At 35.5% G+C, this 22,824-nt stretch overlaps 1 protein-coding gene across 1 annotated transcript in view; it reads left to right on the top strand.

The window, feature by feature from the left end:
- LOC103258057 (neuroblastoma-amplified sequence) overlaps positions 1 to 22,824 on the top strand; it is a 170,081-nt gene that overhangs the window by 121,001 nt on the left and 26,256 nt on the right. The window contains exons 18-21 of the mRNA XM_021711229.1: positions 670 to 810; positions 1,067 to 1,145; positions 7,332 to 7,436; positions 7,805 to 7,941. Of these exons, the coding sequence (XP_021566904.1) occupies positions 670 to 810; positions 1,067 to 1,145; positions 7,332 to 7,436; positions 7,805 to 7,941 (462 nt within the window). The remainder of the gene's footprint in view (positions 1 to 669; positions 811 to 1,066; positions 1,146 to 7,331; positions 7,437 to 7,804; positions 7,942 to 22,824) is intronic.

Raw genomic sequence — 22,824 nt, 5'->3', positions numbered from 1 at the left:
GAACTTCTTTTGAGATATAAATGTGATAGTATATCTGAGAAGTAAATAATTACAATGAGACTGACATTTATTACCGTTGTAAGACCTTAAATAGATGTGATTCAAATAGACACTATGGGCAACATTTTCTGCTTTATATGCAGTGAGTACAACATCATATGTTTTCCTAAATAGTTTTCATTTTCTTAATTTTTAAATTTCTGTGATGATTCTTTTGCCCATGCTATGGATATAATGAATGAATCACTTTGCTTACAATGGCAGTTTTTTTTCCAAGTAATTGTTTCTGTTTCTGTGGAAATCAATTATTAAATCAGTTAAAGTAGGAGAAAGCAGCTTTTTATTACATGAATTAAAAATGTTAGACTAGGCACTCATGCCTATAATCTCAACATTTTAGGAGGCAGAGGCAGGAAGATTGCTTGAGCTCAGAAGCTTGAGGCCAGCCTGGACAACATAGTGAGACCTCGTCTCTACAGAAAATAAAAACATTAGCCAGGCATGGTGGTGCATACCTGTAGGAGGCTGAGGTGGAAGGATCATCTGAGCCCAGGAGGATGTGACTGTGATGAACTGTATTCCAGCCTGGGCTGCAGAGTGAGACCTTAACTAAAAAAAAAAAAAAAACCAAAAACCGAAATAGATTTTTAAATTTTTCTTTTCTTGCAGATTTACATTGCCTGGTGAAGTAGACATTGAGAATATTTCCTATGAGGAGCTTTCACTATCTGATGAAGAGCCTGCCAAGAAAAAAAGGGAAAAGGAGCTCAAGAAGAGAGGAGAATTGCTTAAATTAGTAAACTTTTCAAAGTAAATCATTTATTACCATTCATTTTATAATTTCTTTAAGACAACTAGTTACTTCATTGTGTTCTTACTAGTGATAATTTCTCTAAATCATTTCAGCAACTTAAATCAAATGCATTTACTATTATCCTACCTTTGTGCTTTTGTGTATTATTTCTTGAATTTTGACCTTGTTGAGATATTAATCATTTTATTCCAATTTCTAGAAAAATACACTTTTATGTAACTATAAGTGGCCTATTGTAATTATTCAAAACAGGTTGACACTGGAACAAAAGGAACTTTGCCGTTGTAGACTGAAATTATTGACCTACTTAGACCGACTTGCAACATATGAGGTGAGAAATAATTTTAACCAAGTCAATTATGTTTATTTGATCTATCATTATAAATGCTATAATGCCTTGATAGCTGATATTCTTTGTCTTTAGAACTATTTATAGGGCAAAAATTGATTTCTTACTAAAGCAGTTTCTCTTGTGTACTAGTATTGGTGAAAATTGGAGATTGTGAAAGGCCAGAAATTGTTTTGTTAGACTAGGGAATATGCTTTAGCCATTTCAGTGTATCTATATTTACAGTCCTTTTAATTTACTTTTATTTTATATTTTGATTTTAAGATAATGACATACAACTGCTTTCAGTACCAGATTTCAGTATAGACTGGGTTTTAATAATCTTAATATGACTATTTCTGACTCTTTCATCTTGATGATTGGTTAGTAGGTTGAATTTATTTGGTTCACCTTTTAATTGGGCGAAAATTAGACACTTGAGCTTTAAAAACCATCTACATTATAAGGGGGGGGCCCAAAAAAAATTGGAATTATCTTTTGGAAGGCGGGCCCCTTGTAGTACACTGGAAATTTGTACTTCTGGATTAAACAGTCAACCAAAGTTTTTATCTGGAAGTTTTGAGAAGGGTGTGTCACGATTTGTGGAAGAAATGCTCCAAGTTGTGGCAAACAGGAGACTGCTTTTTTTTTTTTTTTTTAACCATGACAATATACCTGCCCACACCTGCTGAGTGTTCAACAGTTTTTGACCCAAATTGACATGACCCTCATGCCTCACCCTCTCTGTTCACCCAATCTTGCCCCAGGTGACTTTATTTCCTCTATGAAAAAAGTCCTCAAAGGGAAATGTTTTTGCCAACGTGGAAGAGGTGAAACAAAAAACAGTAGAAGCACTAAAAGATGTCAAAACTGACACGTTCAATAATTGTTTTGAGCAGTGGAAAAAGCAACTTGTTAGGTGTATTATATCAAATGATCAGTATTTTGAAGACGATTGATGTTTAAACATGTAAGAATAAATATGTAATTTTTTAATAGATAAATTCTGTTTTCTCTGGGTTCTCCCTTATATATTTGGGATTTTTAGGGTCGCAAACACAAATATCCCCATGTTGGACATTTCAATAGCACTCTGTACTATAAGATGAGTTTAGATATTATTAAAGGTATAAATGGACATGAGCCATATTTTGATAAGTATACGTAGTTTAGACTGCGTTTTCATGTGACTCTCATAGCTGAAGTTACCCAGGTTTTCAAATAATTTTTCATTAGTGAAGTTTGACTTCACGTGGAGGTTACTTCTTTAGTCAGTCTGTCTTTCTCTTTTTTTTTTTTGAGTTGGAGTCTCACTCTGTCGCCCAGACTGGAGTGCAGTGGCCGCTCCCGGCCACTGCAGCCTTGATCTGCTGGGCGCCGGCGATCCTGCTGCCTCAGCCTTCTGAGTAGCTGGAACTACAGGCGCGTGCTACCACGCCCAGCTACTTTTTTATTTATTGTAGAGATGAGGGCTCGTCAAGTTGCCCAGGCGGGTCTTGAACCCATGGGCTCAGGCAATCCACTCACCTCAGCCTCCCAAGGCGTGGAATTACAGGCTGAGCCACTGAGCCCGGCTCAGTCTTTCACCTCCTTCCTGTGGGCATATGTCTCTCAGCTTTTGGCTACTGCACATGGTAGGCATTCTGTGTCACATCTAATAATCTGTTTCTTATCCCAAGAACTTCTGGCCATGAAAGCAAATCCAAAAACCTTTGATTCTCCCACCCTGCTAATATAATTGAAATGTTTTCAAACAAAATACTAGAAGAGCACTATTTCTATTATTCTGGTTATTAGAATACATTGGTAATAAATATATCATTACATGCAAACAAATTAGGAATATTCCAGATAGTTTTGTGTATAATTACAAGTAGTTTGGCTGTTATGTGGTCACATTACTTTAAAGCATGTCCTGTTGCCATGTGTGAGTCCTGTGATATTTTGAGGCAATATATAAAGGCTTGTTGTGAATTGCAGAAGTCTATACAGGTACAGCTTATTATTTGTAGAGTTAACCGTAGTTTCATTGATGATATCTTGAAATAGAGGTGCTTAAAATGTTCAGAGTTTGACTCTGCAGTTAATTTTCTTTAATTATTCTTAGTTATTGAATTGCTAGTTTCCATGACAGTATTAAGTACATTCATTATTACATTGTAATAGTGGAATTTAACGTATTTGTTGAGTCCACTTTTTTTAAAGCAATTAAGTACAACTTTTAAAAAGTAGGTGAATTTGTTGAATTTGGTTGTTAAAACTCAGTAATGGAAATTTTCAGATATAATGGTTAGCTAGTTAGTTGATAGATATAGGCATTGCATTTTAATAATAAGGCTTGGCTTATTTTATTAACAAATGAGATAAAAATGAATTAATTTACATTTGACATGAGTGCCCACTATGTGCCAGGTATTATGCCATGGCTGGAGGTAGAGAGATGAAGAAGGAACAGTCTTCAATGAGTCCACATTGTAGAGTCATTCAATGCTGACAGTAAAGGCATGGAGCCTAATGAAGAAAAACATTAAATTGTTCCTGGGGATACATGAGAAATAACATTTTAAAATCAGCCCTTAACAAGAGGAAGGCAGTCTTTAGGGAGTGGGGAGTATAGTAAGGGGACAGTAGAGTGGAATATCCATAAAGTTAGGCTTTTGCCTTGTTTGCTGCTATATCCCCAGAGCTCGGAATGATAGCTGTCTCATAGACGAACTATGTAAATGTTTGTTGACCTGGGCAACTTGGCGAGACCTCATTTCTACAATAAATCAAAAAATTAGCTGGGCGTAGTGGTGCGTGCCTGAAGTTCCAGCTACTTGGAAGGCTGAGGTGGAAGGATTGCTGGAGCCCAGCAGGTCGAGGCTGCAGTGGCCAGGAGCAGGCACTGCACTCCAGTCTGGGTGACAGAGTGAGACTCCAACTCAAAAAAAAAAAAAAAAAATTTGTCAAAAGCACCAGTAGGTAAGAGAATATCTTAAGAAACACCAACACCTTTGTTGAGGACATACTTTTCATCAGTCATTGTTTTATGTACTTTATCCAAATTATGTCCCAGCAGTCTTTTAGGGCAGGCACTATTATCCTTTCAATTTTATGGATATGAAAACTGAGGATTAGAGAAGGTGATTTACTCCAATAAATAGGAAGCAAGAAATCATAACCAGGCCTTTTTGATTAGTAGCCTTTGTAGATGATCAGTATGATGCATAAAGGCCCAGTGGCATTAAAGCAGATGGCATGCTCTTGAGAAAGTAATCTTGCCAGGTTAGCTGGACCACGGGATGTGGGGGCAGGGGTTGGCACAGAACATAGGTGAGACATATGGTTAGAATAGTTTATGACTGTGCTTGGAAAGGTCTCATGCTGTGTAAGAAATTGAATTATTTTCAGAGGTTGAGTGAGTTTAGGAAAGACTAGAAGGCAGGGGGAGTGGAGACAGTGGTTGTGGGCAGCGCCAGCTCTTTCAGGGAGTTACTGTGAAGTGGAGCAGTAGGTAGCTAGAAGGGATATATGAGCTTAGGGGTGGTTCTTATAATAGAAGGCTGAAACATTGTATGTTAATGGAAGTGAATCAGTAGAGGAGTGAGGAGGAATTTTTCAAAAAGAAGAAAAAGGGATACTTGCATGATTATAGAGGTGGAGTAGAAATGGATCCAGAGCACGGATGGAATTTTGAGGCTTTTTTGGGAACAGAGATATGTTCTTTCTGCTCTAATTGGAAGGAAGGAAAGTCATATCATTACTAATGCAAATAAATTTGTAGTTTTGATGGACTGGAAAATGAGGGAGTTCATATCTAAGAGCGTGAAAGAAAAAAAAATGAGATTTTCGGCTGAAAAAGGGGGTTGGGGAATAGGATGTTGGAAGTCTGAAAAGAATGAAAGAGTTGTGGTGAAGTTCTTATCAGAGACTAGAAAAAAAACTTTTAGGGAAATGTAGTAGCATTGAGGAACAGTGTTAATTATTATTATTGTTTTTCTGATTTATTGAGAGCACAGAAAAACTCCTACAGTGGGAGCAGGGGGTTGCCCAGTGCTAATTATTGATTTAAATTTTGTTGTTTTCAGTTTATCAATTTTTTTACCTTTAGTATAAAAAATTTTAGAATAAAAAAATTCACACTTTCATGAAAGTATAGAGAATAGTATGATAAACTCTGATGTGCCCATTGCTCAGCTTCAACCTTTATTTTTTCCACTTAAGTATTTTAAAGCAAAATCCAGATACCATTTTACCCATAAATACTTTGGTGTGTATCTCTGATAAGGACTTAAAAGAATATTCACAACGACACTGTTATTTCTAACCAAATCAGTAGTGATTCCCTAATGTCATCTGATACCTACTTCCTGTTCAGATTTCACTAGTGCCTCAGAAATGCTTTTTTTGTTTGTTTTGTTTTTTTAGCAGTTGGTTCACTTGAATCAGGATCCAAACAAAGTTGAGGACTTGAAATTCAAATAGAAACTATCAGCTTCATTTGGTGATAGTTCTTCAGTGACTTTGTAGTTTGTGTTCATGGATCATAGTTGGGTTTGACTAAGGTTAGGTTTCTGCCAGGTGAGTATGATAAAGGAAAAGAGGAAGAGATTGAAGACTTCCTTTATAATGATGGACCAGGGACTTTAAGCAAATGAGAAGGCAGAGGGATTTTGAGAGGAAATGGAAGGTCAACAAAGAAGTAGGGGCAGTGGATTGGATGCCCCAGGGAGGTTGAGAAATTGTTGGAATGCCACATAGTATTTGAATGGGACTAATAGGAGCAGGTAGTCAGAGTTGAGTGCCAGGCATTGAGATGTTTCAGATAGTGCCTTTTAGTAATGATAGAGATCTAGGGTTTGGTCATAGGATTTGTAAATGAGATTAAATCAAGGAAGTAATTGTTGTGGGTGAAGAATCAAGGAACTGAGAACATTCTCAAAATGCCTTTCTTTTAGTTATCATGAATATCCATTATATTCTTTTTGTCCTCTTTACTTTTCTTGTTTCTTTATATACTTTTCAGATGCAAATATTCTTTTTCTTGCTTATCCTTTAAATGGTGTTTATTCTTTTTTTTTTTGAGTTGGAGTTTCACTCTATCACCCAGGCTGGAGTGTAGTAGCACGCTTATGGCTACTGCAGCCTCAACCTGCTGGGCTCAGGCGATCCTTCCGCCTCACCCTTTCAAGTAGCTGGAACTACAGGTGTGCACCACCCCCCCTGGCTAGGTGTTTTTTCTTAAGGTTCCTTTCAACTCATTCTACTTCATCTCCCTTGAAAGCACACTCACTTTCATTAATAACTCTACATCTATCTCAAACTCATTTCTTAGTCCTGAACTCCTGACTATAATCATCTGCTCACTGGGTAGCTCCTTTTAGATGTGGTATAGTTCCACACTATAGTATATCTATAGTAGATTAATTTGGTCCACAAATATTTATTGACTTTTATTGTTATGTGCCATGCAATGTGCTAAGAAGCTGAAATTCAGTATTAAACCTGGCAGACATGAGCTCTAAGTCATACTTTGTAGTGAGGAGACCTACACTCGCAATTCCAGGGCTAACTCCTCTTTGCCTCTTATGTCCCAACTCGGGGTCACTTCTGGGAAGTCTTCCCTGTGCTCCCAGAACTAGCTGTGGCACTTTCCTATGTATTCCCCCCTACCTGTTTCTATTTTCTATTTGCCTGTTTATCTTCCCTACTTGACTTTAAGCTACATAGAGGGCAGGGAAAGTATATTGTTTGATGTATCATCAGTGCCTTTCACCCCTAGTGCATGGTGTACTCAGTAAATAGTGAATGAATGAATGAATGAATGCTTTAGTCTGCATTCTACTTAGATCACTCTAGCAGTAGTAAAATTAATCTTAAGTTTTCATGTAGAGGTGATAGGTGCTTATAATGCACAGCCATTTATAATTGTTGCTTATTTGTTTTTAACAGGTGGTTGATTTTGGTTGCCCTACTGTAATTAACTTAATTTTTACTGCCAACTTCATTTACGTCTAGATTTTTTTAAAAAAACCAGCGTTTATTAATATGGTCCTTTTCAAAATAAAGGCAAGAATGCAGATGCGGTACTTTAGTTAACAATTGATAGTTGAAATTAATTAATTTAGGCAGGCAAAGTTGAAAAAAGATTTTAATATTGTCACCCATATTTAAAAACCTTTTCATTAAATCACTGTTTCCCCTAAGGAAATCCTAGGAGTGCCTCATGCTTCTGAACAGAGATATGATGCTGAATTCTTTAAGAAGTTCAGAAATCAGAATATTGTTCTCTCAGCAAGAACTTATGCTCGGGTAATTTCTTTTTATAAATAAAACAATTATGATTATTAATACTCTCTAAATCTTTGAACTGTGCTGTTAATGTTATTGCATGCATGTACTATTACATTTCTTTTTTAGTTGTAATAGTAATAAATGTAAAGCAAATGGAGTTATATTTTTAAAAATTTTTGTTTATCATTCTGAGTTTTAAAAATAAATAGTTTTTTAGCATTAGATTGAGAAATGTGATACAAGTAGGAAAATCCAGGATTATTTCAAATTGCTTCATATCAGAACTATATACAAAAGTTAATTTTAAGTTTTTGAATGTTGCTTATAAAATCACTCCTTTGTTTCTAAGGCTCACATTAGAAATGTGCCCTTTGCCTTTTGTACAGGAAAGTAATGTACAAGCCCTCGAAATTCTGTTCACGTACCATGGTTCAGACCTGCTTCCTCATCGCCTTGCGATTCTCTCCAACTTCCCAGAGACCACTTCTCCACATGAATATGCTGTTTTGCTCCCTGAAGCTTGGTATGTGGCTGTGTTAAATTATTCTTCTTTCTAAATAGTATTAATTTGTTGTTTCATGCTGAACACCCTAAATTTAAAAAAGTAATAATTTTAATGCAATCTATCTAAACAGTTTTTTCTGATAATCAAATTTTTCTAAATGTTATTTTTAAATAATCCTGAAACCAGAATGTTTCTAGCATAACAGAATCGCCTGAACTTAATGAACACAAACTTTCTTTTTCTTTTTGAAAGCCTCTTGATTTCACTCCCTTGTACTCAATATGTATTGTTTCCTGGTTAAGAACAGCTTTTAGAAATGTAGCAGGAAAAATAGAGAGATCGTGACAAGGAGACTATTATAGGAAGTGGCACTTTATTATGCTGGCTAGCACAGCGGGCCTGAGAATTTCATGCATCCAAATCAAGCTCGAGCACCCCAGAACAGGAGATGTGGGGTCTTATACCCTCGTTTAGGTAAGGGAGGGGGGGTCGTGTTGCGTGATTACATATTTCCTTTGGAATCTTATAGGGTTGTACTCAGCAAAATCAGATTTTTCAAAGAACAAATGGTTTCCAGGAACTGCAGGCTTGTAAACTGTCAACTTCAGAAGGGGGGTTTTTGGATAAGTCTGTGAAATAGCCACTCTTTTTGCATATTCATTAAATGGCTAGTCTTTGGGCCATTTGGCCTTTCCCAAACAAAACCTGCCTGGCCCCCTGGGCGGGTTTTAAAGTTGCAACTTGCCTTTCAAAAGGAAATACCTTTAACTGCTATCAACTCCTTTCCTGCCCTGAGCTAGTGATTGCCATGAGGCCACTGTTGATCCTGAACCAGCTACATGTTTCTGTATTTATTCACTCAATCATACAAGAAATATATTTGAGCATTTGCCACATCCTGCCACAGGATAACAATATGTTTGAATTAGTCGTATCTTTTGGAAATTGAAGTGTGGTTCTGACAATATTAGGCGGTGGGTCCAGGGCACCCAGGAATGTCTGTATCCTGCTTTGCACAGTAACCCTTTCTTCATATAAAATTCAAGAGAAACAAAGAAAAATGGGAAACTGAAATACCACTTTACCACTAGACTAATGCTCTTAATCTCAACTCAAGGCTGTTTGATAATTCGGTTACATCATGTGACATACACTCTAAACCTGTGTGGAATCTCTGTGCGTGTCTGTAGAAACATGTGACAGTCTTCTGGAGACCAGATCATCTCTGTAAGAATGAAGCAGAGAGAATATATTTGCCTCAGTGCATAGCTCACAGAAGGGCAGGACATTAGCCTCAGGCCAGATTGGCACCTGAGAGAAGAGAGGAGTACAAGTTTACCTTGTGTAGGTTGGTTACTGAGGCAGAAGATAAAAGAGTAACATGGCTCATTCAGTTGTGAGATCCTCTACGTACAGTGAACTGGCCTACTAGTAAATGTGGCTCAGTTATTTTGTTTTATTTTTTTTGAGTTGGAGTCTCACTCTGTCACCCAGACTGGAGTGCAGTGGCACACTCCGGATCACCGCAGCCTCGACCTGCTGGGCTCTGGCAATTCTTCTGCCTCAGCCTTTCAGGTAGCTGGAACTACAGGCGTGCGCTACCACACCCGGCTAGTTTTTGATTTTATTGTAGAGATGAGGTCTTGCTAAGTTGCCCAGGTGGGTCTCGAACCCATGAGCTCAGGCAATCCATTCATCTTAGTCTCCCAAAGCGCTGGGATTACAGGTTGAACCACCGAGCCTGGCTTGGCTTAGTTATTAATTGCATGATTTATCCTTTTCTGAACTTGAGTTTACTCATCTTTAAAATGAGTTGACAATCCCTGTCTTACTTAGTCACATTGCATATTTTTACTAACAGATGAATTGACAGATATGAAATCTGCTTATAATCTATAAAACACTGTATGAGATTGTAATAATTCTGACTGAAATCATTGTTACTGGCTTTAGCTACTGGAAACTTCCAATGTTAAGAGATGTTATTGGAATTGGGGATCATTCGGCTTCCCCATTTCTTCCTGCTGCTTCTACGCAATATCATATTTGTAGACTGAGGTATTAGCGATGATGGTCAGCACTTACAGAGCAATTATATGTATTTGACACATACTTATATCTGATCTTGAAATAATTTTGACATTATCTCTGTTATTCAGAAAGCTGAGATTTACATAGGTTTAGTAGTATACTAAAGTGTACATGTATGTGGCCAGGATTTGGACCTATATTTATGTAGAGTTGATGGTTAGGAAGCTCCAGAAATATGTTGCAGACTTCTTATTTGACATTATTCTTAGTACTTGAAAAGTAATTATTTGTTTGGAGAAAAGTAAAGAAAAAGCAAAAAGCTGGGAATGCGTGTTTCATTTTCAAATAATTTTAGATCTGAATCGTTAGTGATATGTCCTTTGTATTTTATAAATGTATATTATGAATATTTTAGAATATAATTCTTTCTATTGTTTTCTGCCTCTTTGCAAAATGAATTTAATCTGGATAGAAATAACATTTTTTATTGTCAATTGTTAGTATAGAGAAAAGGGCTACTTATCTCTTAAAGTTTTTTTAAAGGCAAGTTCTCCTCAGATTTGTATGCATTTATTGTTAGCGTCTTCTGTTGATGGCTTATATGTACATTTGATTTTACCTTGAAATTTCAGAATTGGTTTACAAAATAGTTGTGTACTATACATTGCTATATATTGCTACACTGGCAATAAATACTTTAGTTATACCTGTTGCAGCAGAGGGTAATTAGAAGATACTGTTATTTTGAATCATTGTTTTAGGATATGTTGCTTAGACAAACTTTGAAGAGACTGATTTTTTTTAATAAGCCCTTAAGTTATACTCATTTTTAAACACATTGAAGACATACAGATTTTGGGGGGGGTTAATCTTTTTTTATCAAAGAAGTTTTTCATATTGAGTATTTTTTTCTCTATTTGTAAGTAGTGAAAAGCAATAGTAGTTTATAATAGTAGTGTTTCTACCTCTTTATCATTTTAGGTTATTGCAAAGCAAAACCACAGCTGTGCTTCAGGCATGAACTCTTCTCTGAGACCCTTTCCTTATACTTTTGTAATTAATCCTTTCCCTATACTTCCATAATTCTTTGTTCATTCTTATTATGGAATACTTTTTACATTGTATTGCAGTGAGTCGTTTTTATATCTGTCTTTCTCCCTCTTCTTCCTTTCTTTAACAAAACCCTACCTTAAACCCCAACTAACTCTTAATTGCAGAGACCGTCACTTCCTTATGCTTGGACCCCAGTTAGGGTGGTACTTTTTTTTGTTTTTTTGAGTTGGAGTCTCACTCTCTCACCCAGGCTGGAGTGCAGTGGCACACTCATGGCTACCACAGCCTCAACCTGCTGGTCTCAGGAGATCCTTCTGCCTCAGCCTTCCAAGTAGCCTGAACTACAGGCGTGTGGTCCCATGCCCAGTTAAATTTTTGATTTATCGTAGAGTTGAGGTCTTGCCAAGTTGTGCAGGCTGGTCTTGAAACCCAGGGCTCAGGCATTCCTCTTGCTTCGGCCTTCCAAAGTGCTGGGATTATAGGCATGAGCTAACACACCCTGCCAAGGTGGCATGTTTGTAGTGAGTGCTCTGAAAATGTTTGCTGACTGGATAAAGTAGGTCCCGTGTACCATTTTAAAAAGAGATTAAGAGGTGTTCTGGAAGGAGAGCAGTAAATGGACTTTCACTTGTTATTGTGGCAGAGAACCAGTTTGGTGTTTATCAAGGCTCCAGTGGCCTCAACAGTTCAATTGCTGTTTTAACTGTTAAGGCCTGCTTGCTTTTACCCTTCTTGAAGTTTTACCCTAATGGACATGTAGGTCAGTAAAATATATTTATAGAAATTATTTTATTTTGGAGGGTTCTTTGGTATTCATCTTCAAATCACTTAAGAGTTGTTAGGTCAGATGGACAGTGTCCAGTTTGCTGGAGCATGAATGTTTTTCCCTGCTTCCTCACTCACCATTTGCTGAGAACCTTACCGTGTGCCTGACACCATGGAAGGGATTCCAAATGGGTGAAACACAGTTCCTCTTCAGCAAGAGCTGTTATGGATGCCATACAGAACAGCAGAAACTCTTGCTTACGACATTGTGCTTTCAAACCAAGGAAGAAATAAGAGTTGAAAATACTCTAAATAAATCCTTACATCCTTTTCTGTTTTCGCTTTTTTCTCCTCAGTAGCAATGTTGAAAACTAAGAAGATAATGTTACCAGCTTACCCCATGATTCCTGTGATTGGCTGTTGAACTTGCCATGCGTGTGCCTTGTTTTTCTGCCAGAGTGTATGTTGCTCAGTGGCTCAGCCTGTTTCATCCTGCTTTCTCTTTTTTTGTCTTCTCCACTTGTATTTTGAAAGCAATAATGACTTTTGAATAATCTGTTGAACTGATTTGAAACAAGTCCCTAAACTCTATGTGTATGACTCCCCAAATGCAGAATGGCTGTCTACAGTCTTTAGCTTGCTGTTAGAAAAATTGCATAGTCCCTTGCTCTTTCTACTCCTGTCACATTGGCTTCTTGCTGTTCCTTGAACTTGGAAAGCCTGCTCCTGCCATAGGAGTTTTGAATTGAGTGTGCCCCAGTATGCCCTTTTCCCATGTCATTATATGACTGTATCTCTTACTTCTTTCTGAGTCTCTACTCAAAAGCTACCTCTTCAAAAAGGTTTTCCTGATCACCCTTTTTCCTTGAGCTTCACTTCTCCATCACTCTTTTTGCCTATACTCTGTTTTGTTTTTCTTCATACACCTACTCCTAATGTTTTATGTGGTTATTTGTCTTTTCTACTTTATCTGATCTTCCTTGGCCTTCCTATTTACAGTTTTACCCTCACTTTAAATCCTTCTCTCACTGATTAATTATTAAAAAAAAAAAAAAAAAATCCTTCTCTCCAGCTTTATTTTCTTTTTAACATTTATCACTACCTAATTTAATTTGTGTTTTGCTTATTTATCTTATTTATCGTCTGCTTCCTCTTCTGAAATGTCAGCTCCAGTGGACATTTTTGTGTGTTTTGTTTCATCCTTATCCCCTGCATTTAGAATAGTGCCTAGAATGTTGTAGGCACTTAGTAAATACTTGTTGAATGAATGCATGAATAAGTGGATGAATATAAAAACCATAAGGGAAGGACTTTGCATCTTGCTCGCTTGGGTAGCCTCAGTACCTGGAACAGTACCTGGTATAAAGCAGTAGCTACAGATGTATTTTTTGAATGAATGAGTGACTTAGGAATCACAAGTTAAGTACATGGAAGTGTAGGTAGAATTTTAAATTTTAGAGTTCAAGCTCTAAAATTTTGGAGAGCAATGGCAAGTTATGCCATCAAGGTGACCTATTGCCCTCTCTGCTTCAAGATCCTGTTGGCAGAACTTTTGCCTTGGCATTTAACCAACTTTCGATTAGCAAGTTTTGGTTGAACCAAATTTTATGATTATGGTGGCTGGGAAGCTTTTATGGTATGGGCTATTTTGTGTATTATATTGTTACTCTTAAATCATCATGTGTATTTGACATTGATGAAATGTGACCAAGTTTTGTAAAGCTTTGAAGTTACGTTTGTTTTCACAGGTGATGTATCTTTTTATAGCTACCTATTCTGAGTTTGTCATTGTTATAAAATGTTTACACTTTATATTCTATTTGACTGTTTTAAAGTACAAAAGTGATATTTTCTACAGTCTTTGTTAGCTTCCACAAATTGTGGTAACAGAGACTTTCTGTAAAAAGAGAATATATATATATATATGTATATATTACATTTTTTGTGCTTATAGCACATTTCAGAAAGATTATTTAGATTTTTTATTTTCCCTCTTTTTCTCTTTTAGAATCTTTCCAGAGTTATGAATACAATCTCGTTAAAAGGTTGTATCTTGAACAGTTATCTGTTGGAGTAGTGTAGCGTAGGGGTAAGAGCACTATCTAGTTGCCTACATTTGTGAGCTTGGATAAGTTTCTTTACTGTACCTCAGTTTTTCACCTATAAGATGGGGATGCTTATAGCACTTAATTCATAGTGTGATGAGTATGATTAATGAGTTGATGTATATAAACTACTCAGGGTAGTGCTTGGCAACAAGTGCCACTTTAGTGATAGCAATTATTATTAATACAGGATTCCATACTCAGACTTTAGCTTTATATATTCATTTACTTATGATTTTAAACTTCTTATTGGAATAATTTTACATTTACAGAAGAGTTGCAAAGATAATAGAGAATACATACTATTCACCTAGGTTTTTTTTTCTTCTTGTATAACCAGAGCACATTTATCATTACCACTGGAATAGCCATTTTGCTTTAATGTGACTCATGTATTCCTGAAAGTCACTGTGCTATGTGAAATCATTCAGTGAAAAATACGGGGCATATAGGAAAATTTGGGTTAGGGGTACAGCACTTTGTTCACTGGGTGCAAGTTAGAAGCTTAATAGAAATTGTAACAGAGATTTATATGTGTTAAATGGTTAGGAAATATATAAATATTAAAATATGGCACTTTACCTTGAAAAAGGTCTTGCTTATAGAAGTGGTTGTCAGAAGAGTTGTAGCTTGTGCATTATTGGAAGTGGAGAAAGGAGGGTAACAGGAATGACTTCTAACACTTGGTAAACTGAGGTAGCTGGTAGATGTTTGAGGAATGTGTTTGCACATGAAATCCATAGTGGCTTGGTTCATCAGGGTACAGTTTTCTGTGTTCACCTAATGCTTCTCAAAGATGAAACTGCATCAGTAAGTGAGAAATTTGTGTTATGCTTAAGCTGTTTCATAATATATCAATTTATTGGAACAAATTTGCATTTTAAAAACATTATAGCAGAACTGATTGTACAGTTCTATAAACTCACTATGGATTTATTTGGATTTAGCCCCCCGTTTTAAAACCAACATCCTTTTTCTGTCTGAGGATCCAATCCAAGATACTACATTGCATGTCGATTTCATTTACTTTTAAATATGGAAGTAAACCTTGTTGTTCCATATCTATTCACTAAGAAATTTTTTGATATGTATATACTTACTAGAAAATGAAAATTGATGCTCATATTTATACTCCTGAATTATCTCCAAAATCATTAAGAAAATATTGAATTATATGTAGTATATTTTGGAATATTATGGTATTTGAAATATTTTATATGTGGCAAAACTAATTGATATAGAATATCTAGAGCACGTCAGTCTTATCATCATCTTAGAAAAGCTGTTATTGTAAAAACTTGGCAGTTCATCTGCTTGTTAATATCTAAGTTAAGTTAGATTATTTGTTGATGGAAAGTTTGTCTTTGAAAACACATACTGTAACATGCAAGACTGTAATTGAGTGAAGTATAAAAATGTGTTTTAGATGTTTCCATTTTTCTTTCTGAATTTGATTATATGAATTTTCCATTAACTTCTAATTATTCTCTACCTGTAGTTTCAGAGTGACTGAGTGAACAACTTTAGTTTACCAGTGCTTTAGATCATGTAAGATACCAACCTAATCTTATATCAGTATGTACCTTGACCCCATCTTCAGAAACAGCTGTTTTCCAAGAGCTCAAAAAGCATGTTTGTCTGCCATTATTTAGAGCATCCTTGCAAAATAGTCTGATAAATTACATGACAACCTCTTTGCCAGAAGCATTCTTTCCTGTGACCTGCACACCTAGGACTTCTGTGTGCTCTGCATGCTTTAACTGACGTTCTTGTCTCTGGCACTTTATTTCTTCTCTAGCCCTGGACCATTACTGTTTCCTTAGGCCATGTCCCTTTTTGTGCTCTCTGCCCCACTTGGAAGTGCAATACAAAATCCAGTGTCCCCAGGTTTTTCCCTTTCCCATTTTCACTGGGAATGAGTGTCATCAGGTAAAGAAGCTTTGTATTCTTTTCTCCCATGATAAGTCATTGTCAGTCACCTAGAAGACCTTTTGGTAACCAATTTGGAGAATATTTTTCTGTTTTTAGAGGTTATAGATTCTGTGGCAAGTTTTTTTGTTTATTTGTTTGTTTTTAAATAACATGACTAACACATATCTCCTAAGAAGGTGCTGTGAATATAGAGTATGCATGGAATGATGGTTAATAACTTAAATGAATAAATGATTGTTATATGAGCAGATTTGGAAAATATGAGGGATTCGAGTGGCAAAGTAAATAAGATGCAGTCAAAAACATTCTCTTTGAAACTTAATCTAGAAAGGAAGCCTGGCTTTGACTTTCTCAAACTGCAAGCATGAAGATATACTATTTATGTTCTTCTGTAATCCTATTCAGAATGAATGCATTTTTTGTGTGTTCATAAATCATATTTTTGCCTTTATATATTTTTGACTGTGTATTAAGCTAGGGACTGTTAGGACCATTTGGCCATGATATCCTTTTATTTTAAAAAGTTAATTGTGGTAAAATACATGTAAAATTTATCATTTTAACTTATTTGTAAGTGTGCGGTTCAGTAGAGTTAAGTACATTCACATTGCTGTGCAAACAATTTCCAGAACTCTTTTTATTTTTTTCCCCAGAACTCTGTTTAACTTGAGAAACTGAAACTCTATAGACATTAAACAACTCTCCATTCTCTCTTCCCCCTAGCCCTTGGCGGCCACTACTTGTCTTATTATGACTGTCATTTTCATATAGCATAATATCCTCAAGGCATGATAAACTTCTAGTGAAATTAATATTATGATTAAATAAGAGTTAGAGTGACTTTATACCTGTGTGTCATGTTTCTGTTTGTAGTGCAAAACTATTTCTTAAATGAAGGACGAAGATAATTCTAGTTTGAGATGGGAGTTTACTATTATTGCCTGCATCCTAATGGAGAATCTCTTCTTCATCTTTTGGTGACAGAGTATCCAGACTGAAGGGAACTTCTAGTATGTCGTCTCATACTTTGCTTTACAACTCTTGGATTTAAATAGCCAAACATGGGTACTTTTTCTGGTTTTATAACAGGATAAAATTCATGCTATAAAAGCAAAACATTAATATTCATTTTATTAAAATTCCCAGTAGAGGAAATTTAATTTAGGTCAAATTGATTTATTTTTTTTTTTTTTTTTTTTTTTTTGAGTTGGAGTCTCACTGTCGCCCAGACTGGAGTGCAGTGGCCGCTCCCGGCCACCGCAGCCTCGACCTGCTGGGCTCCGGCGATCCTTCCTCCTCAGCCTTCCATGTAGCCAGAATTACAGGCGCGTGCTACCACGCCCGGCTAATTTTTTGATTTACTGTAGAGATGAGGTCTCGCCTGCCCAGGCGGGTCTCGAACCCGCGGGCTCAGGCAATCCACTCACCTCAGCCTCCCAAAGGCGCGGGATTACAGGCTGAGCCACCGAGCCCGGCTAAATTGATTTATTTTAAACTTAAATTATTAACAAAAAATTTACCTCTAAGATGATCAGATGGCATTATTTCAGTTCTTCACAATGGAAAAGTAGATAGAAGTCTATTTTTATTATACTTTCAGTTTCAAATAGGTGATGTTTTGATAATTCACATTAGTTTGTGACTTTTCCAAAAGGAAATAATTTGAGCTGTTTTTTTAATTGAAGACAAAGGTGACCTCAGGTAGCTTTCAATTTAGAAGGTAAATTATTTTTGATTGCTTTTTTCCCTCTTACGTAGCAACAGAGGACAGTCCAGAATCACTTACTGTTGGCTTAGTTTCATTGTTTTATGATTATTTTAGAAAGTTGTCTTCCATAAGAAGCATTTTCATGTTTCTTGAAAAGCAGGTGTTGATTTTGAATTTTAGCCTTTTTTGAGAAATTTATAACTAACCATGAATACATGTAAACTGATTTAAGAGTTACAGTATTTCTAAACTTATTGATGTTATTTTACTTGTGTTGAAAGAACAGTTTAAAAAAGATGCATGATTCACTTAAGTTTTGTGTTATTTCAATAAAAACTTAGGGTAGACTTGTGTTCCATATAAAAGCATGTTAGATTTAGTGGGTGGATAAAAACATGAATCATATGTGTTTCCTGTCTGCAGATAAATGGCAATCTGGTAAGGACAATCAGGCAGATTAGGTATAGATATAAGACCCATAAATTAAAATGTAGTGTATGCTCTATGAGGAGTATAAGTAGCTGTAGAGTTGGGAGTGGTTACTTTCTGTTGCAAAGGAGGTAAATCAGGAAAGCCTTCTTGGAAGTGGGAAGGTTTGGATTTAGGCCTTGAAAGTTGAGTGTGTTTTTGATGTTGGGAAGTTTGAGTAGAAAAAAGTAGTTTAAATAAATATTTAATCCGAATTTGTTAACCTACTCAGTCTTCCATCAACATCATATTGTTTATTCACAGAGTACAAAAGATGTTACCAATTAATTTGTTAGTTGGAAATGAATTAGTGAAGATTTCCAATAAACAAGTATGAATCTCTTTTTGCTTACGTTTTTATGTAGCCTAGTCTTGTTCATAAATATTTTTTTCTTTCCTGAAATTTTAAAAAAAGCAATTTTATTGGATATCCTAGTCTCACCATAATTTTGTTGTTGTAATGAAATATTATCACCTAAACTGCAGGCTGGATGATGAAATATTTATGGAAAGATTAGGGCATAGCATTTACTTTTTTGATTCTCCAGGGAAACATAAAAGTGTTTCTTTTCCCCTTAAAATTGAAAACCTGATTGGTTACCTAATCAAAATTCTATTCCCATATGTGCAGTTTCTTTCTGAGCTGCTATGAGGAAAGAACAATAAAGTGACTTTGTATTTTGGCTTGGAATAAGTATTTGGCCTTCTGAGGTTACTGTCCGTAGAGAGGAGTACAGAGAGTACTTAACAGAGTAGAATGTATTTTCAGTTTCTGAGTACAAGAATAGCATAGTGATTGCATTAGAATGAAAGGCCCAGTATCCCCAATTGTCTAGGAGCAGGGTCTGGGTCTGGTGGTAGGGTAATTGGTTTCATGGCTCCTGGTACAATGGACACTTCAAATCTTGATGGAATGAGTTCTATTCTTCCTATTTATTTAAGAGGAACAAATAGGTTTAGGGTGATTTCCCTGAGTAAGAAGGTGACAATGAATATTATATCAGAGTAATTTTTCTGGGCCTTGGAAGTATGTTGATATTGATAATTGTTATGTATCTGGTACTCTGAAAAGTGCTAAAGAAACTGAATTGATTAATTCATTTCCTCTTCTATTCAACAAACACTTCATGATTGAGTATGGAACTTTTGTTTTTTAGCTTACAAACTGGTTTTATGTTTCATATATGGTTCTCACATCGTGTTCATTAGATAAGCAGAAAAGAGATTATCCTACTTTTTAGGAAAAAAAGTTTGAGAGGCATTAGTGAAATATGTCCTGAAATAAGGAATTATTCTAAAAAATAATTTTAATGACATTTAGTTTTAGTGTGAACGTAACTGTTGCCAAATGTTTTAAATGTAACTTAATGCAATTTAACATTTCTGTTTTCATTTGAAATAAAGACATTTTTGAAGATTTTTTTTAAACTGATGTGTTGCCCTGAAAAGATGCTGTTACTAGATTCAGCACTGCTGAGTGATATTACATGATTCTCTTTTCATAGAGATGAGATTTTTTTTCATTATTTATTTTCTTCTAAACTTTAATGACCTTGACCAATAATTTCAGAACATGTGATTATAACCATCTTCTGAATGGTTGAATTGCCTTAGGGAAATAGTACTTGTAATTCTTCTTGGTCACACAATCTTTGCCAGTCATGGTTTCGTTAATATATAAGTACTAGTCTGTAACAGCAGTGTGTCTTTATCACACTATATTTAACAAACATATAAATAATCCTGTGAGATGTATTTCCTAATTTTTGATACAGGCAAGCCATTTTAAGTATTGTATTTATAATAAGAAAAATTATATTAAAATCAAATTTATATTTTATAGGCAAAACATGCATTATTTGAAGAAATGTTTTGTCCTCAGTGTGTGTTCATTTCATTTAATCTTAAAAGTTTAGATGCTATACGTAGGAACCATTTAAAAAATCCATGCCATATACAAATGTTGGACTCACATACCAGGGTATGGACATCCTGATGTGGAGAGGTGGATGTACTGGGAAGAGTAAAGGCTTCAGTTGGAAATGTGGCTGTATATCTTGGTCTGGATTCTTGCCAACTGTGTTATTACGGGGAAGTCACTTGGCTTGTCTGAACTTCAGTTTCTTCAAGTGTGAAATGGGAAAGCTATAGAGGTATTTATGATTAAGCAACCTAAGAGATATATTGTCTAGCACAGTTTGTGGCATATAAATGGTGTTCAGTAGACAGTAATGGTAGCAGTAATGGAGGATACAGTTACAGCAGCAGCAGCAAGTTTTTTTTTTCTGTAGCTGTTGATAGGAATGTCATATTATAGATTTCTTTTTAGTTTCAGTTGCATTAAGAGGGCTTGAAAAAGGCTGATGAGTTAACAAAATAAAAAAATATAATAGGGAATTGCTGATGGTGTGCCCTCCAAAATTCATGTTCAATCTTAATCCTCAGTGCAACAGTATAAGGTTGGCCTTTGGAGGTGATTAAATCACGAGGGCTTTGCCCTCATGAATTGGGTCAGCATCCTTATAAAAGTGCTGAAGGTTGAAGGAAGTAGCATCCTCTTTCCTTTTCATCCCTTCTGCTATGCTAGGACAATCTTGTCCCCTCTGGGGTGGGTCACAGCAACAAGGCACACCTTGGAAACAGAGACCAGGCTCTTACAAGATATCAAACTTCCCAGTGCCTTGATCTTGGATTTCTCTGCTTCCAGAACTGTGAAACACACATTTTTTTTGAAAGTAGGATTTATTGAGAGGACAGAAAAGCTTCCACAGTGGGAGGGGACCTGAGAGGGTTACCCAAAAAACACATGAAAAAAAAAATTACCCAGTCTCAGATATTTTGTTATACAGGCACAAGTGGACTAAGAAAGAAATATTCCTTTTTGATGATGCTGTTTGTTTGATTTCTTATCTGAGTCAGTGCCCCTTTCCTGGCGTAAGGTACCTGAGATTCCAAATTACTAAACAAAAAATTGCTTGGTGAGCATTGTGTCAGATAAAGTTGAGGCTTTGTTTATTGCATTATGGATACAGAAAGATGAACAAATCATAAATGTACAACTGGGTAAATTTTCACAGTGTGAACAAGATTAAGAAACAGAATATTACCAGCATTCTCTTATTCGACCCTATTCTAGTCGCTTCACACAAAGAGGACCATCGCCCTGACTCTCACTTAGCATATTAGTTTTTTTTTTCTGTTTAATAAGTATAGTGGTTTAGGAGAACTGTTTTACCAAAACTCTGGGAAGACTCAAGAACTGTTCCTACCTGTCAGCAGAGATCAGATTTCTCATGTCTTTCAAAGCAAATGTCTCTCTTGGTTTTCTAATGTTGGATGTATGTTGACTTTTTAAAAAAAAAATATTTAACGTGTGTTTCTTATAGACAGCATGTAATTGAGTCTTGTTATATTATGCATCTTGGTAGTATCTGGCTTTTAGTTGGTGTACTTATAGTTAACATTTGTGTTTAATACATGGTTCGATATAGTTCAATTTAAAGCTGATGTTTTGGTATTTGTTTACTATTTATCTCATTTAAAAATTTTTTTAATCTTTTGCTTTTCTTTTAATTGACTATTTTTATAAACATTTAATCTCTTTTATTAAGTTATTAGCTATACTTTCTTTAGATTTTTATTTTTTAACGGTTGCTGTAGGGTTTATAGTAGAATATTTTAATTTATGCCCATCTACCTTCAAATAATTTTGTGTACTTCATGTGTAATATAAGAACATTACAACAGTATTTTTTCACTTTTCTCCTCCTGGCTTTTTTACTGTTATTTTCATACATTTACTTTATTTTATGAATTCTACAATATATTTTTATTCTTTTTGTTGTAATCAGTAATTTTGTTTTAATTTGAAAATATATTTTGGGCAACCCCCTTGGGTCACCTTTCACCGTGGGAGCTTTTCTGTCTTTTCAATAAATCCTGCTTTCTCAAAAAAAAAAAAAAAAAAAAAAAAATATATATATATATATATATAATATTTGCACACATATTTACCATTTCTGGGCTCTTCATTGCTTTGTGTGGATACAGATTTCTATTTGGTTTCAATTCTTCTGCCTGAAAGACTTTCTTCAGTATATCTTTACTTTGCCTTGGTTTTGCAAGATAATTTTCCTGAGTATAGAATTCTACACTGACAGTGTTTTTCTTTGGGTACTTCATTGGTGATATTCCCATCTTCCGGCTTCATTGCTTCTTAGGCATAGTTGTGTGTCATTCTTATCCTTGTTTCTCTTTACATAATGTGTCTTGTTTTTTGTGTTTTTTTTTTCTTGACTTTTAAGTTGTTATTTATAACCAGTTTTGAGCCATTTTATTATTAGCATGTGCTTTGGTGTGGTTTTCTTCATGTTTATTCTGATTGTTGGTTATCAGCTTTCTCAGATCTATGGACTTAGAGTTTCACCAATGTAGGAAATTTATGTTCATTATTTCTTCAGCTATTTTCCCCCATCTTTCTTTCCCAGTAGGCACACTTTTTTCTGGGACTTAAATTATATGTGTGGTAGTCAGCTGATCTTACCTCATAGTCCCTCTTTTTTTCCCCCCAGTCACCCTGATTTAATTTTGAGTTGTTTTTATTACTGTCTTTAAATTTACTAATCTTTTCTTCTGCATTGTCTACTGTTAATGCCCTCAATGTATCTTTCATCTCAGATATTGTGTTTTTTTCATTTCTGGAGGCTTGATTTGGGTCTTATATAGTCTGTGCCTCTTATGTCATTGGTGTTGTTTCGCGGTCTATTTCAAGAAATTGGTTTTTCTTCTGGTTATTGGCTGTGATTTCCTTTTTTTTTTGCATAACTGGTAATTTTTGAG

Source organism: Carlito syrichta, unplaced genomic scaffold (genome assembly GCF_000164805.1).
Source record: "Carlito syrichta isolate Samal-C Ts95f unplaced genomic scaffold, Tarsius_syrichta-2.0.1 Scaffold301950, whole genome shotgun sequence".
Classification (NCBI taxonomy): Eukaryota; Metazoa; Chordata; class Mammalia; order Primates; family Tarsiidae; genus Carlito; species Carlito syrichta.
The sequence above is the reverse complement of the archived record's forward strand: the minus strand, read 5'-3'. Positions and strand labels throughout refer to the sequence as shown.